This window comes from Ceratotherium simum, chromosome 22 (genome assembly GCF_057802395.1).
Source record: "Ceratotherium simum simum isolate JZ-2026a chromosome 22, ASM5780239v1, whole genome shotgun sequence".
NCBI classification, from domain to species: domain Eukaryota; kingdom Metazoa; phylum Chordata; class Mammalia; order Perissodactyla; family Rhinocerotidae; genus Ceratotherium; species Ceratotherium simum.
The window spans coordinates 43,489,299-43,504,083 of NC_141921.1; the positions used below are offsets into that span (position 1 = coordinate 43,489,299).

At 53.9% G+C, this 14,785-nt stretch overlaps 1 protein-coding gene across 3 annotated transcripts in view; it reads left to right on the forward strand.

Moving 5' to 3' along the window:
- The window catches only part of CTNNBIP1 (catenin beta interacting protein 1), a 49,212-nt gene that overhangs the window by 22,819 nt on the left and 11,608 nt on the right, over nucleotides 1-14,785 (forward strand). For all 3 annotated transcript variants that reach the window (XM_087446855.1, XM_087446857.1, XM_087446856.1), the window contains exons 3-4: nucleotides 4,621-4,739; nucleotides 5,338-5,428. In XM_087446855.1, the coding sequence (XP_087302981.1) occupies nucleotides 4,644-4,739; nucleotides 5,338-5,428 (187 nt within the window). In that variant the 5' untranslated portion in view covers nucleotides 4,621-4,643. The remainder of the gene's footprint in view (nucleotides 1-4,620; nucleotides 4,740-5,337; nucleotides 5,429-14,785) is intronic.

Sequence of the window (14,785 nt, forward strand, 5' to 3'; positions counted from 1 at the left end):
ACCACCCTGGCTATAAATTTATAAATATAAATATAATTCCAATTTATATAAATGTGAGTGTTCAAATAGTGTTAGCTTCAAGTTTATAAATAAAAATGAGTGCAGGTGGCTGTTTGTGTTGAGAGCCACTCATGCCTGTGGAAGAGAGGCCAGCTTTCAGAGCTGTTGATCAGAATGCTCTGATTGCTGCATGTAACATTCAGCCGTCCTGCTATCCAGGTCCCTCCTGCACTGCCTCCCGATTCTTCTAGAGTGAGATCAACTGCTTCAAAGCTGCAGATCATGTGCTGGTAGAGATTAGGTCCCTGCAGAGCCTGGCAGGAGCGTGATGTCTTACATATGACCTCAGATGTCTCCCAGAGAATGCAGTGTGGCCTCTCAGGTCACGGGCGACATTTGTCACTTTGTGTGGATCCTTCCCAGTGGTTGGGAGCCCCTTCCTCACTGTCCTTTACCAGCCAGCCTTCCTTCAGCAGAGGTGCGGGCATTTGTCCCAATCTGATGTGATTTTCTGCAATCACACCCACTTTTTGCATAACACATGGATATCTACGGCATAATGTACAGCGACAGGCCTCTCCTCTCACCATTCCTTTGGATAGTTGATAGTTACCTGTTGCTTTCCATTTTCCATTTTTGAACTCATCTATGCTTTTCCCTAGTTAGTTTCCAGAATGTTATATCTTACGAGAGGGAGCAGGTCTGTCTTTGACTTGGGCAGTTGACACAGAGATTTTTTTGGGATTTAGAATGGAAGCATCACCATTTTAGGTGATGGGATGTTGGTGGCGCTAGTGGGGAGACCATAATTGAGAAGCATTGTTATTACTTTTGGCTCTTACGACTGAGGGCTGAATGAATACTTAGTGTGTCTAAATTAGTTGCAGTTTGGACATATGTGATTGAAACACATTTTAATGGAGACCAGTTCCTGATCCCTACAGGGGAGAATAACAGTTCTCAAATGAAGTTGATCTGATGCTTGTCAGAATTGTGATGAAACTTTAATACGTGTTTGCTTGGATCGGCACCAAACCCAAAGACACTTTAATATGCTCGTGGCACATCAGCAACTGAAATGTCTGTGTTGTTTGGGTTGATTATGATTTATTCTCTTCAGTTATTAATTTTCTTCACATGGACACCTGGGATGCAGATTCTGTTTAGGATGGAATTATGTAACCCAGTCATGACGTTCTCGTCCATTAGGATAGGAGTGTGAAGGCAGGAATGTGTGCTCACAGCCGCATTCTACCCCAGATCTGGCCCTCGGTGTTCCCACTGTCAGGCAGCAGGATGGAATCAGCTCAAACTAGAGCTTAAAGAATGCTAGAAGACCAGAATTTTTAGAAATGATAGGAGTCTTCCCCAAAGCCTGGAGAGACAGTTTCAGAAACCATCTCTGCCAGGGAAGCATGCCGATGTGGGAGTAACCCAGCACCAAAGACCCATTTAGGCACCAATGCCCACACCCTAGGCCCACGGCTGGGCTGTGTGAACTGCCCTAGTAATCACAGCATGAGTGTGGGAGGTCCCCGGGAATAGTGAGGCTGCAATGGCGGGAAACAGTGGAGTGACACCAATCTTTATGGGGTGCCGGCTGTAGGATTGTTGGACAGAGCAAAATTCTGTAAAATAGACCCATGTAAGATGATTCTCACACACACACACACACACACTCACACACACACACACACACACACTCACTCTCTTCCTCTCTCTCTCTCCCTGTCCCTCCCTCCCTCTCCCTCTATCCCCTCTCTCCCTCCCTCCCCCCTCTGCATCCCCTCTCTCCCTCCCTCCCCCTCTGCCTCTCTCTCTCTCCCCTCTCTCTCTCTCTCTCTCCCCTCTCCCTCTCTCCCCTCTCTCCTCTCTCCCCTCTCCCTCTCTCCCCTCTCCCTCTCTCCCCTCTCCCTCTCTCCCCCTCTCCTCTCTCCCCCTCTCCCCTCTCCCTCTCCCTCCCTCCCTCCCTCCCTCCCTCTCTCTCCCTCTCTCCCTCTCTCTCTCTCCTCTCTCTCTCTCTCTCTCTCTCTCTCTCTCCTTCTCCCTCTCCCCCTCTTTCCCTCCCTCCCTCCTTCTCCCCCTCCCCCTCCCCCTTCCCCTCCCCCTCTCTACTGTTAGTTCTGAGCCCACATCTCTGTTGGAGTGAAGCCAGGACCCTAGGTCCTGGGGTGCGCAGCAAGACCAGATACATGTCCTTGCCTGGGTGGAGCTGGCCCCCTGCATGAATGAATGGATCTTGCTCTGGGACCCAGGACTGGGGTGTGGTTTTTGACAGTAGGGTCAGAATAAGGGCTTGAACTAGATGGGCCTGTTGGGGAGTTGGAGGTGTGTTGTGTGTGTTGGGGGAAGCACTGAATTCTGATTCTTTTGTTTCTGGTGACACCTAGTGGCCGGTCACTTGTCTTCCATGCTGTCTTCCACAGGGAGAGAGCAAACTGACCGTTAGCTCCTGGACACAGGACAGAACTGGAAGGTTTTTACTCCTGAAAGCCCTAACTCCCATTTTTAAGGCTTTATGGGGCATTTCACATTTCCTCTGGAGAGCATGATAGCCCAAGGCACTCAAATTACTCAGGAATGAGAGTCCTTTGGAAAAGCTAAATTTGGTGATGGAGACTAGATTGGTACTTTGGTCTCTTTCAACATGATGACATTTGGCCCTGAATTGATGTGGATGTTGTCGGGGGTGGGGAGCCTAGACACCAGGCTGTCTCGATATTCTGTTCAGCCAACAGGCAGTATTTATTAAGCGCCCGCCAGGCGTGGTGCTGGGCTGCGGGGTGACGAGGTGAGTGAAGCAGATGCGGCCCTGGCCTTCCAGTTGGCCCGGGGAGAGACAATAAGCAAGCGCTCCAACAGGGTCCTTTCAGAAAATTGGGGCGAGACAGGGCCATGTGACTGAGAGGGCCTGGGGTGGGCACAGGGTTATGCTGTCAGGAAAGGCTTCCCTGGAAGGCGTCTAAGTGAGATGAAGGATGAAAAGAAGTTGGTTCCAGGCCCAGGAGACACCCAGTGCAAAGGGGGAAAGAGCTTCTTAGCCTGTTCTAGAACCAGATTGGGGGCCAGGAAGGCAAAGCAGCAAGGGGAGGAATGAGGAGAGGGAAGTAGGCTGACCATGCGGGGCTTCGTGGGGTCCTGGCAAGGACTGGGCAATGTATCCTGAGGTAGGTGGAAGCGGGGAGTGATGCCATCAGTTCTGGGGTTTTTTAAGATCATTCTGGCTACTCGAGTGGGGTGGTGGAGTGGAAGGAAGTGAGGAGGGGTCGACGTGAGGAGAAGTGATACCCCAGAACCGAGCTTTCCCACTCAGCTGTGCTAGGAAGTTAGACATGTCGCCTCTTTCCCGGTTACCAGTTGTTAATTAGGCCCCGTTCTGAGCCCAGAGGTGGCAGGGGGCAGATAGTAGAATAGGCAGCCTGGGGCTTTAGTGGTGGACAGGAAGGCCCTGAAAGGAGACCCTGCCACGTCCAGCATACAGCTGCTGCTTAAGCCCCAACTTGCCAGCTTTTTAGCCTGTTGTGTGGGCTTTAGGGCGAGAGCCCCTATTAGCTTATGGGGACTAAGCAGTTGACAGGGACCTCCAGGGAGGCTGCTGCCCAGGCTCTGGTGCATTTCTGAGTCCACCCTTTGCACAGAGAGCAGCCCTGCCCGGGAGAGCCTGCTGGTCCAGGGATTGCTGGCCCCTGAGGGATGGACGGTGTGAGGAGAGTCCTTGACCCACCAGCCCGGTTCCCTTGGTCCTCCGAGCACAGCTCCTTGGCACCAGGGCTGCTGAGGCTCCACCCCCACCAGCTGCTGCGTTATTTCTGACTCATCCAGGAGTTACAAGTGTGTAACCCAAACCCCTCCACGCCCAGCTTCCTCTCCGCCGGCTCCTCCTGGAGAGAGGAAACCCTGGGACTGCTCTCCTGGGACCTTTCTGCAGGTCAGGGCCCTGCTGCACCTGGACACAGCTGCTGCCCACAGGAGCTGCCCTCTGACAGGTGGGGTGGGCCTGTGAGGGTGACGGCAGCGAGCCTGGGCGGGTGCCTGTGCCCCACACCACTGGCTCTTCCTGTCCCCATCGAGGTACTCCTTGGAACCCAGCCCAAGAGCTGGCCTCTTGAACCTTTCAGTGGCTTTTGCAGAAGGCGCCGTCTTGGTGTTTGGGGGCTGGGTACTGATCTCATGCTTTCTCAAGCCAAAGGCCCCAGCCAGCTGTCTCTGATCATGTCACACTTTTGCTTCTTGTGGAAATTGCTTGCTTTGAAAACCTGGGACACTTTGGGCTTCATGCAGCACATGCCCTGTGGCTCATAGCAGAGCCTTGCTGAGGGGGTGGCTGGACAGTAGAGTTGGCCAGAAGTCTGGGTCAGCTCAGTCCCCCTGGGCCTGACAGCTCCACACTCAGAGGGCACTGGCCGCCAGTGCCTGCTCTAAGACATATCTGCTCAGTCTGGCTGGGGCCACTGTGGGTGAGGGAGGAACATGCAACTTGCCACCTGCTCTGGGCTCTCAGAAACGAGACCCTGAAGCATTGTGGGCTGCCTGACAACTCCTGCCAGTCACCCTGTCTGTATCTGGGTATGTCTTGTCCTGACACCCGCCCCCCCTTTGGTGCTTCTCCTCACTCTGCAGGAGTCACCAGAGCTGGCCAGGGGATGAACCGCGAGGGGGCTCCCGGGAAGAGTCCGGAGGAAATGTACATTCAGCAGAAGGTCCGAGTGCTGCTCATGCTGAGAAAGATGGGATCAAACGTGAGTGCCTTTGGGGTGTCGAGCAGCAGGCCCGCCATGGAGGGTGCCTGATGCAGGCAGAGCAGAGGGACTGTAGCCACCTCCTGTAGCGGCTGTGGTCTGGGGAGGGGGATGCTGGGCCTGTGGTTTGGCTCTGTAGCTAATTCATGTGGCATGGAGCCCAGCATGTCCAGTTCTTCCCACGCCATGCTGAGTTTGGGCCAGGTGGGTGAGAGTTCTAAAGACCCTAATCCCTCCTTCTTCCCCTCTCCCAACCCCGAGAGTCTTCTCCCACGGAGGCATCTGAGGGCCACTGGGCAGGATGGGAGCTGAGATGGCAGTAGATGTGTGGGGGCATTTCTCAAAAAGAGAGAGAGGGTCTCCTGAAGCAGGGCCTGTCTTTCTGCTGCACTAGAATCCAGCCTCAGATCTGATCCCAGTGCCAGGTCCTGGGGGCCCATGGACCAAGTTTCAGGGGAGCAGGAAGAGGGTAGGAGGGGATGCTTGCTCTGGAACTGAAAGGTCAAATCTCAGGAATAGAGGCTTGGGGAGCAAAGGAGAAAGTACCTTCAGGAGCCGGTGCATGCACCCCTTACCTGCAGCTCTCTCACTCTTGCAGCTGACGGCCAGCGAGGAGGAGTTCCTGCGCACCTATGCAGGGGTAGTCAACAGCCAGCTCAGCCAGCTGCCACAGCACTCTATCGACCAGGGTGAGTCAAGGGCGAGTGGCCAGCCGCACCCCTCCTAGGACACCAAGCTGTGGTTCCTTTAGAAAGTGTAGCTCCCAGGGCAGACAAGGAGGGGCTGCAGCTCCCTCCCATCCACAGCATCTAGACGAGGAGCCTCCAGCCTGGGCCTATCTTCTACCCCAGCTGGGAGCCAAGGACCCAATCAGGTAATGGTGGGATCCCTTTCTAGGTGTGGGAGAGGCAAGAAAGGCAGGTGTCTGAGGGCCCCTGTGATTGCAGAGGGTCTGGTTGTTGAATTTCCTCAGCCTTTGGCCTGACCCTGCCCACCCAGCACCCTGTCCAAGGACAGTGAAACCCCCTTGTGTGCTAGGACCTGGCCTGGACTCTGGCGACATGGGGGCCAAGGTGTTCCTAGCTGTTCCCAGGGAGGCCCCAATGGCCCTGGAGGTCTCCATGCGCCGAAGGGAGTTACTTCTTTTCTGGGTGCCCTCAGCCAATCATAATAACGGCAGTGGGTAGCATTTGAGTGTTTATTGTCCAGCAAGCACCTGCTAAGTGCTTGACACACATCACTTCATTGTAATCGTAGATAGCTGCTGTCTATATTACTTCCACTTAACAGGCAAGGACAGTGGGGTTCAGAAGCAGCAAGTCACTGGAGCAACAGGAGGCTTTTGGGTGCTTATGGGGCTCTCCCTTTCTGGAAGTCTTATCTGGACCCTGCAGCCCGGTATCCTGATCAGCATCTCCATCTAGTCCTTTCCTTTTATTTTTATGCTTAGTTGGAATTATTGGCCATAAAATAGTGCCGCCTGTGGCGTGTCTGATGTGAGCTGGCTCCCAGAAGTAGAGTGCTGAGGATGGTGTTTGTGATCCATGAGGCCAAGGAGGAGAGCAGGGCTGGCACATGGGGCTGCTTGGCTTGAAGCTGCCCTTGTTCTCCTGGATGTCACAGGGCTCTGCCCTGGTGCAAGTTCCAGTTCCCAAGCTCTGATGCTGGGTGTGACCCGGCCTGTGCACCTAACTCAGCAGAAACATACAGGGCGTCCTGGTGGCTCAGGCAGCTCCCTGGGACAGCCGCTCACTGTGCACAGCTTGCCTGGGCTGCACTCATGCAGCTGCCTGTTCTGTGCTGACTGCACCGTCAGCCATGGCTGGAGAGGAGATAAGGGGTGTCGAGTCTGCCCCGTCCCGCTCCTGGGATATTTTTTCCAGGGCTGATCGGGGTTTCTAGCATGAGTCCCTCTCTCCTGGCTTCTGAACCATATCTACCTGAAACCCTCAGACTTCTGAGTCCTGGGGCACCATCTTTCCTCCCACCCTGGTTTTGGGTCACTGAGTTAACCTGAATTTGGGATGGGGTGGTAAGAATGCCTCTAGCAGAATGCTGTTAATGGAAAAAGTCATAATAAGTTGTAGAACTGTATGTCAGTATAGAAAACAACAACACATACACCCCCCTAGATACACACACACAGACACGTACACATTCACGTACATGTATAGAAATTAAAAGCTGAAGGAATATACACCAGGCTGTTAATAGGAAATTTTGATAGTGGGTTGAGCTAAATAAGGGATTTTCACTTTGCAAGTCACACATTTTTGTAAAACATTTCTTTTGTAATAAGGGGAAGTTTAAAAAGTGGATTTTTTCTTTTTTTAGTGAGGAAGATTAGCCCTGAGCTGGCATCTGTTGCCAGTCCTCCTCTTTTTGCTGAGGAAGATTGGCCCTGGGTTAACGTCCGTGCCCGTCTTCCTCTACTTTATATGGGATGCTGCCGCAGCATGGCTTGATAAGCGGTGCGTCAGTCTGTGCCCGGGATCCGAACCTGTGAACCCCGGGCCGCCGAAGCGGAGCCCGCAAACTTAACTGCTATGCCACCAGGCCAGCCCTTAAAAAGTGTTTTTAAGAGAGCTCTTTTTATCTTGCCTAGCTAAACCAAGAGCTGAGAATAAAAATGAGCTCCGTGGAGTTGTTTAAGGAGGTCATGGTGACCTCACCTGGGCTGAAACTGCTGAGCAGTCAAGAGTGAACTGTGGGCGTGTGGGTGTGACCCTGGAATCTGGGCTGTCCTGGGCGTGGGGTGTCCACAAGACAGCCAGGCCAGCCTCAGATATGTCTCCAGGGAGCAGGCTGGAGCCAGGGGAGAATCTCTGGGGAGGCTGGTAGCAGGAGTGTTCTCTGCTGCTGGGGTGCCCTGCATACTGCCCCCGGCCCCCACGGTCACCTCTGACCTGAACCACACGGGAAGACATGCGAAAGCAAGCAGTCCAGTCTCTCCCACTGTGGAGGTACAGCCCTGGGAGCAGCACCCGACATTTCTGCCCAGGCAGAATGGGTCTTGGCTAAAATTCTAGCCTGCCCACCTTCTCCATTGGCAGAGCCAACCTCAGCTGATGCGGCAGGGCGTGCTGCTGTCAGAGGCTCAGGTGCTGCCCAGGTGGTAAAAGCCCTGGATCATTGGTTCCTGTGCACGGGACGCCAGCATGAAAGGCCCCCAAAAGCCTAGGAGTGGTCAGGGCAATGGGTGTGACGGTGCGGCAGAAGCCTGGTGTGAGCACCTCCTGCCACTAGGTGGCACTCTCTCTCGCAGCAAATGCCCTGTGCTCCCCTCTGCACCCCTTACCTATGCTGTTTCCAGAGACAGAAAAGACTCTTCCAGTTCCCCTCGGTGGGGGGCCTGAGGCTGTCCCACCAATGGGACAGAGCTTGCCATTGGTCCTAGAGTCCCGCCCACCAGCTTTAGACCCACACGCACTTCCTCTCCAGGGCTCGAGGGGTCTGGTACCAGGGGCAGTACTTGCCCTCCCCAGACCCAGGCAGGAGAATGGCTAGGCATCCCTTGCCCACTGTGGTCTGGCCTGTGCCCAGGCCTCCCGCCCTCCCATTTTCCCCTTGGTGAATGTGTCTCCAGCATCTGCTGGGTCCAGGCAGGTGCTGGAGACCCTGGTGTGTGGGCCTGCCCCTTAGGGCCTCACTAAAGGGTCCCAGCAGAGGGCCCCAGTGGCCCCCCAGTACTGAACAGTGGACCTGCCTGGCCTGTGCTGGTCTGAAACACCCATGGCAGCCTCCCTCTAGAAGCCCCCCTTTCCCTCCCTTGTCCTCCACGATGTGCGTCTCTCTCTTCCTCTGCCTGCACATTTTTCTCCCTCTCTCTGCTGTTTGCCCTGTGAGCTGCTCCTCTCCCTTCATCATGCGTGTATTCCCCATGCTTCTGTCCTCCCTCCTCTCAGTTGCATACGCTCTTCCAAATATACACCCTCAGCCCAGACCCCTCTCCTGACCCCCAGAACTTCATGTGCACCTCTCTACTGACCATCTTGCTACAGACATCCCACACTCAGCAGAACCAGATTCATAACCTCTCCCGGCCCTAGAATCTATTCTTCCTCCTCTATTCTCTGTTGTGACGAATGTACCACGAAATATGCAGAGTCCTGGGACCTACCCTGACTTCTCTCTTCCCCAAGTATCTACTAAACCAAATCCTTTGGATTCTCCTGCCTTAATACTCCTCAGATCTGCTCATCTTCTCCGTCTTAGTTTGAACCCCCGTTTTGGTCTGAGCCCATATTAATTCTTGTCTCAATCGCTGCAAACAGCTCCCAACCGGCATCTTGGCTTCTCTTCTTACCCCCTTCAGTGGACTTTCTACCCCATAGCCAGGGTGACTTTTGAAAGCTACGTCAGCAGGTCTCTCCCAAACTTGAAATCTTTCAGTGGCTCCCTGCTGCCATGAGGTTAAAATCCAGCCCTCTTAGCATGATGAGCAAGACGCCCTGTCCACCCCCAACACCGTGACCTCACCACCATAAACAGCCGTAGTGAATGGCTTTCAGCTCCTGTCTCAGGCTGGCCGTTCTGCCTCTGCATTTGCCTCCTGGCTGCCAGGAGTTCAGCCCTGCCCTCCCATGCCCTCCCCTGCCTCCCACAGGCTGGGCCAGGCCCTCCTATGATTTCCGTCACACACATGCACCTCGGCTGTGCTGCTGCCCACACTGTCTCCTGGTCCGTCTCTTGACCCACTCTGAGCTCCTTGAGCTTAGGACTGTGGCTTCCGTCTTTGTGTTTGTGGGGCTGGGCCCCCTGGGCCTCAGTGTGTGCCTGGACAAATGAATGGAGCTAGCTTTGGGTCCAGGAGCCCACGGTCCCCCAGAAAGGCAGGAACATGGAACCAAATCTCTGGGTACTTGTCTCTTGGCCCCTGAGGGTGGCTGAGCAGACCTCACAGCCAGGTGGGACTGACTTTGAACCACGGGAAATCAGTACTTCTCTGGGAAGATCACCTTGCTGAGAAGGCCCATCAGTAGGCCTGGGGACTGAGAGCTGTAGCTTCCAAAGCAGGTGACAGAACGCTGAGTTCATTCCTTTCTTATCACCAGAGCTACTCTCTGACTAACACATACTGGTCATTTTTCCTGGCTATAAAATAACACATAGTCATTGTAGAAAACCAGGGAAAGGTAGAAACGGCAGAGATGCTTAAAAGATTGAATCCTACTCCATAGCTGTAATCACTATTCCCTTTTGTTAAATTTCACATCAGCCTTTTAAAAATATGCATGTATTTCCATCATAAAGTTGGGACCATATGGTGTAAACATTTTAATATCCATTTTAACATCCATTTTTTACTTATGATAAGTTTACAGTGTTCTTAAACAATTTTCAAGAAAACGTTTTAGCAGTTGCATAATATGCAGCCATATGGCCGTGCCATAATTCACTGACAGATCCTCTCCTGTTGGACATTTGTTTCTCATTTTTGCTATTAATTATAATAACAGCAGACATTTGCTGAGCTCCTCCTATGCGCCAGGTTCCTTGTCGGGTAGCATGCCAGGGTTACCCAGCGAATCCTCACAGCAGCCCTGTGAGGCAGCTGCTGTCACGGGCCCCACTCTCAGACGAGAAAACAGCCCAGAGAGGTTAAGTAACATGCTCAAGGCCGTGGAGCCAGTCACTGTGGGGCCAGGGTGTGGCAAACGTCGAACATCTCTGCCTGTCGATCTTCATCTTTATAATTTGTTTTAAGATAAATTCTAGGAGTGGCTTACAGGTCGTATGCATTCTTAGGCAGGACGGTGTTTTACCCGAGGAACAAGTGTGATTTAGGCAGTTAACATGGTTATTTCAGGAGGGCACAGGAAAAAATGTGGAGTTTCCTGCTTCTTTTTTGTTCTGGGCCTTTCACCTGCAGGTGTCTTTGGATATGCTGGTTCTCTGAGAGCTCCAGCTCTGCACAGGGGCCTGCGAGTGCCAACTCTGGGCCCCCAGTGCACTTTGCAAAGGCCTCCTGTGGCCAGCTGCCTGCCAAACGGTCGTCTTCGTGCAGTGCCTCTTATAGGCCCTTGTCCAGGTGTCTCAGGACTATGGGGGACCCGTCTAGACATGGCCCGTTTTAAGGAAGCTCTTGTCCTTTCTCTGCCCAGGGGCCTCCCAGGGCATCCACTGGTCTCCCTCTTGGCCCTGGGAGCCACGGTGCTGGCACGGTGGCTCTTTGGGCCTGTTCTAACCTTCATCTGATCACACTTGTTCCAAGAGACTTTCCAGGGAAGGTGCCCAGCCTGGAACCAGCTGGGCTGTCTTAGGGCTCTGCTGGCTTTCCCCCCTGGAAGCCAAGGCTGCTGGCTCAGGGTATGCTGCCAGAGAGCCTAAAATAGGTCATTTGGTCTCAGGGTTACGCTGCGAACCTTGTTAAAATAGCTGTGGTCAGGGGCAAACCAGCAGGGAGCCAGTGGCTCGAGGGAATGGCCCCCCCATTGCACAGCACTTCACAGTTGACCAAGTGAGTGCTCTCCTCTGCTTGTCACCCCACTTGACCCTCTCAGCAGCCCACTAGTGAGGGCACTGGCACCCTCGACTCCATTTTGCAGCCAGCGTTTTTCCTGGAATCCTCTCCCACCCGCTTCTAGCCTCTGCTCTTTCTCTTGTCCATGCAGCCCTCTCTGACCCCTTCCGGGGCAGCTCTGCTCCTCCACTGGCTCCTGAGCTCCCTGTGATCTTTCCTTCTGTGTAGCCGTTATCGCATTATGTCAGGAGCCCCTGGGGGCCAGGGTCTGTGCTGTCACACATTCAGCCTGTGGTCCAGCATCGGGTACAGAGCAGGGGTTTGCTGGATGCCTTGGGAAGGCGAGTCCTGTAAGAGCTCCTCTTCTGTGCCAGGCTGCTGTTCTGCGTGGGCCATCTGCTGGGGGTTCTGGGTCCCCTCTCTCCCCATGAGAGGCTCCTGGTGATACCAAACTCTGGACTGAATTTATAGTCAGGCCTCGGGAGAGTTCCAGTCTATGGGATGGGAAGCTAATCTTTTTTAACTTTAATCAGTACTAACATGAGAATTACCTGTAACCTAATAATGATAAAATTGAACAAAGAAATCACATATACATTGACTCAAAGTGAAAAGTCAACCAGGAGGACTTGCTATGTGATAACTTATGTCACAGAAAAAGAAAATAAAATCCCAAGAAAGGGTAAGGAATGTGCTGAAATGCAGGGCCAGTTCTCAATGGAGCATTCTAGTTCTGGCCTGTGAAGTGCGGCTCTGACCCTTCCTTCAGCAGCGTAATGGGTTCTATTGTTTAGAACTGAGAACAAAGGCCTCAGAGGCCCTCCTGCAACCCTACATTCACTTCTTCCCGCCACCCCATAAGAGGCAGACCTCTGTCAGAGAAGAGCATCAAGGGGCCATGCAATCCTGCAATGGGACAGTTTTGCTCACCTTAGCCCGTCGGTCTGTGTGCCAGGCAATGGCCCCCGCCCTCAAGCTGCTGGTTCAGCAGGACGGACAGACACAAGGACAAGTGCGTAAAGAACTCTGGGCGCACAGATCAGAGTGTGACTAATCCTGAGGGAAGGGAAACTCACCTAGAAAGCCAGAGAGAAGATGTACTGTTTGCCTGGGCCTTGAAGGATGCGTGGGAATGTGTGTGTGGGCAAACTGGGGAGCAGGATGTCACTGGCCAGGGAGCCCCTGGAGCCTGCCCAGTGCGTGTGAGTGTTGGGTGTCTTCGTGTTCCCCTAAGAGATTGGCTTGTGGCAGTTGCTGGGTGGTAAGTGGCTGGAAAAGAGAGACGGGCTCTGAACGGAGTTTATTCTGAAGACCACAAGGGGTCACCATGGGCCTGAAGCGGGGGGATAGCCCTGTCAGATTGTTGTCCATTTAGAGTGAGCATTGGGGAGAGGTCACGGGGCAGAGGGTAAGGCAGGGAGACAGCGGGAAGGTCTCAGTGATGTCCAGGTGCGAGGTTACGGATGCATTTCACAGGCGGGACATTTAGGACAGAGAACCTGCAGGCAGGGGTGAGCAGGTAGGGATGGAGTTTGAGACCCAGGGCCCAGTGGACAAGGCACCTGATTTGAGTAGCTGCCGTGGAGAGGCAGGAAAGGGAGCTCCAAGTGGGAGGTGCCTGTGGGGGTCCAGGAGGGGGCGGGAGTGAGATCAGAGTTCAGGTGCAAGGTAGGAGGATTGGTTGTGGGTGAGGGTGAAGTGTGGAGTTGAGTGAGAGGAGGTGGGGACCCAGTGAGCACAACACTGAGGACAGCGGGGTGAGGGGAGGGACACAGGGGAGCTCTGAAAGGAGGGGAGGATGTCACTGTCAGAGTCCCCTGGGCTGGTAATTAAGAGATCAGTGATGACTTTTCCCAAAACAGTTTCTGTGGAGCCCTGGGCTAGAAGCCAGATTGCCAGGGGCCAGGGAGTTAAATGGGAAATGAAGAAATGGAAGCAGGACAGACGTCTCTTTCAGAAAGTTGGCAGAGAAGGGACAGTGGCTCAGGGGTGGGGGTGGGTGTCAAGGGACAGCCTGTAGCATCCAGGTCTCGGAGTGTGGACCACAGACCACTGCCTGCGAATCACCGAGGGTACTTGTTAAAAATGCAGAGTCGGGGGCTGGCCCAGTGGCGTAGTGGTTAAGTGTGTGCGCTCCGCTTCAGCGGCCTGGGGTTCACAGGTTCGGATCCCGGGTGCACACCGATGCACTGCTTGTCAAGCCATGCTGTGGCGGCATCCCATGTAAAGTAGAGGAAGATGGGCACGGATGTTAGCCCAGGGCCAATCTTCGTCAGCAAAAAGAGGAGGATTGGCATCGGATGTTAGCTCAGGGCTAATCTTCCTTAAAAAAAAAAGCAGAGTCCTGGGCCCTGCCCCAGCCTGCCAGGCGAGCTTGGGAATCTGCATTTGAAACACATCCCCAAGGTGATTCTGATGCCTGCTAGAATTTGAGAATATACCAGGATATTAGTGAAGACTTGGTCATTTTTGACCCCTCCTCCCAGATTCTGTCCCTTCACACAACCAAGCTCTCTGGTCGAGGAGAGCTTATGTTTTGGGGGACCAAAGAATTTGAGTGAGGATAATGGGTACCTCACCTGGGAAAACAAATCTAGAGGTAGTGTGTGTATGTGTGTTGGGCTCAGCAGGGGTGTTGAAGGGTGGGGGGGCGAGGTGGGTTTGGAGGAGCAGGTCTGGGACTAGAGCAGAGCAGGAGTAATAAAATCCCACATTGTGACCCCACAAGATGGTTTTATGATGCTTTATGCTGCAGATGTTATCCTGGTCTGTCAGATGGGTGGGATAGGTGCGACTCATCACGTTTTGCAGATGAGAAAACAAGGTGGATGTGCAGGGACTTCCCTGTGTCACACAGGTTGGCAGGGTCAGACCCAGGCCTGGCTACTGGGGTCCACTGAGGGAGCCTAAGCCCAAGGAGGGCCCTCATCGGCCAGGCAGGAGGCCCAGCGCCCCTGCCGGGAGCCGGCTTCATGTCTTGGTCCACATGCCCCATCTTCCAGCAGCCTGAGTGCCTGCTGATGTGGTTGTCAGCCTGGAGCCCCGAAGGCGCCACTGAGCCTGGAGCCTGCTTTGGCTGCTGAGACCTTGGTGGATCTGGGGCTGCTGTCCCCATGGCAACCAGTGTCTTGCTGTCTCTGGGTAAAAACCATCTCCTGGGAACTCTGGGCATCAGAGCTGAGATGTGTAGAGCCCCCGGGCTCCTAGGCCCCAGCTGCTAAAAACAGTGCATGCCACCCAGCAGGTCTGGGTTTGTCTGGGAAGAGGCCAGTCCAGGGTGGGCCCGAGCCTCACCCCGTGGAAACTCCTCTTCGGAAGAGTGTCCAAGACCTGTTCTTCCAGGAGCCTTGCTGCCTGGCTTGTCTCCCCGGAGCTGGTGGTTGAGCCGCCGCAGTTTTGGGTAGCAGGTAGCAGCCGCTAGTTGGTATCGACAGCGAGATAATGAGCTCATGGGGCGAGGAGGAAGTACTGCAATGAAAAATCACAGGGTCAAAGGCGGGACTGAATGTTGGGAATGGAACTCGCCCTGGGCGCTTTGGAGCATGTAGTCGTGTTTCCTCTTCAGCTCATGGGCCGTGTGCGT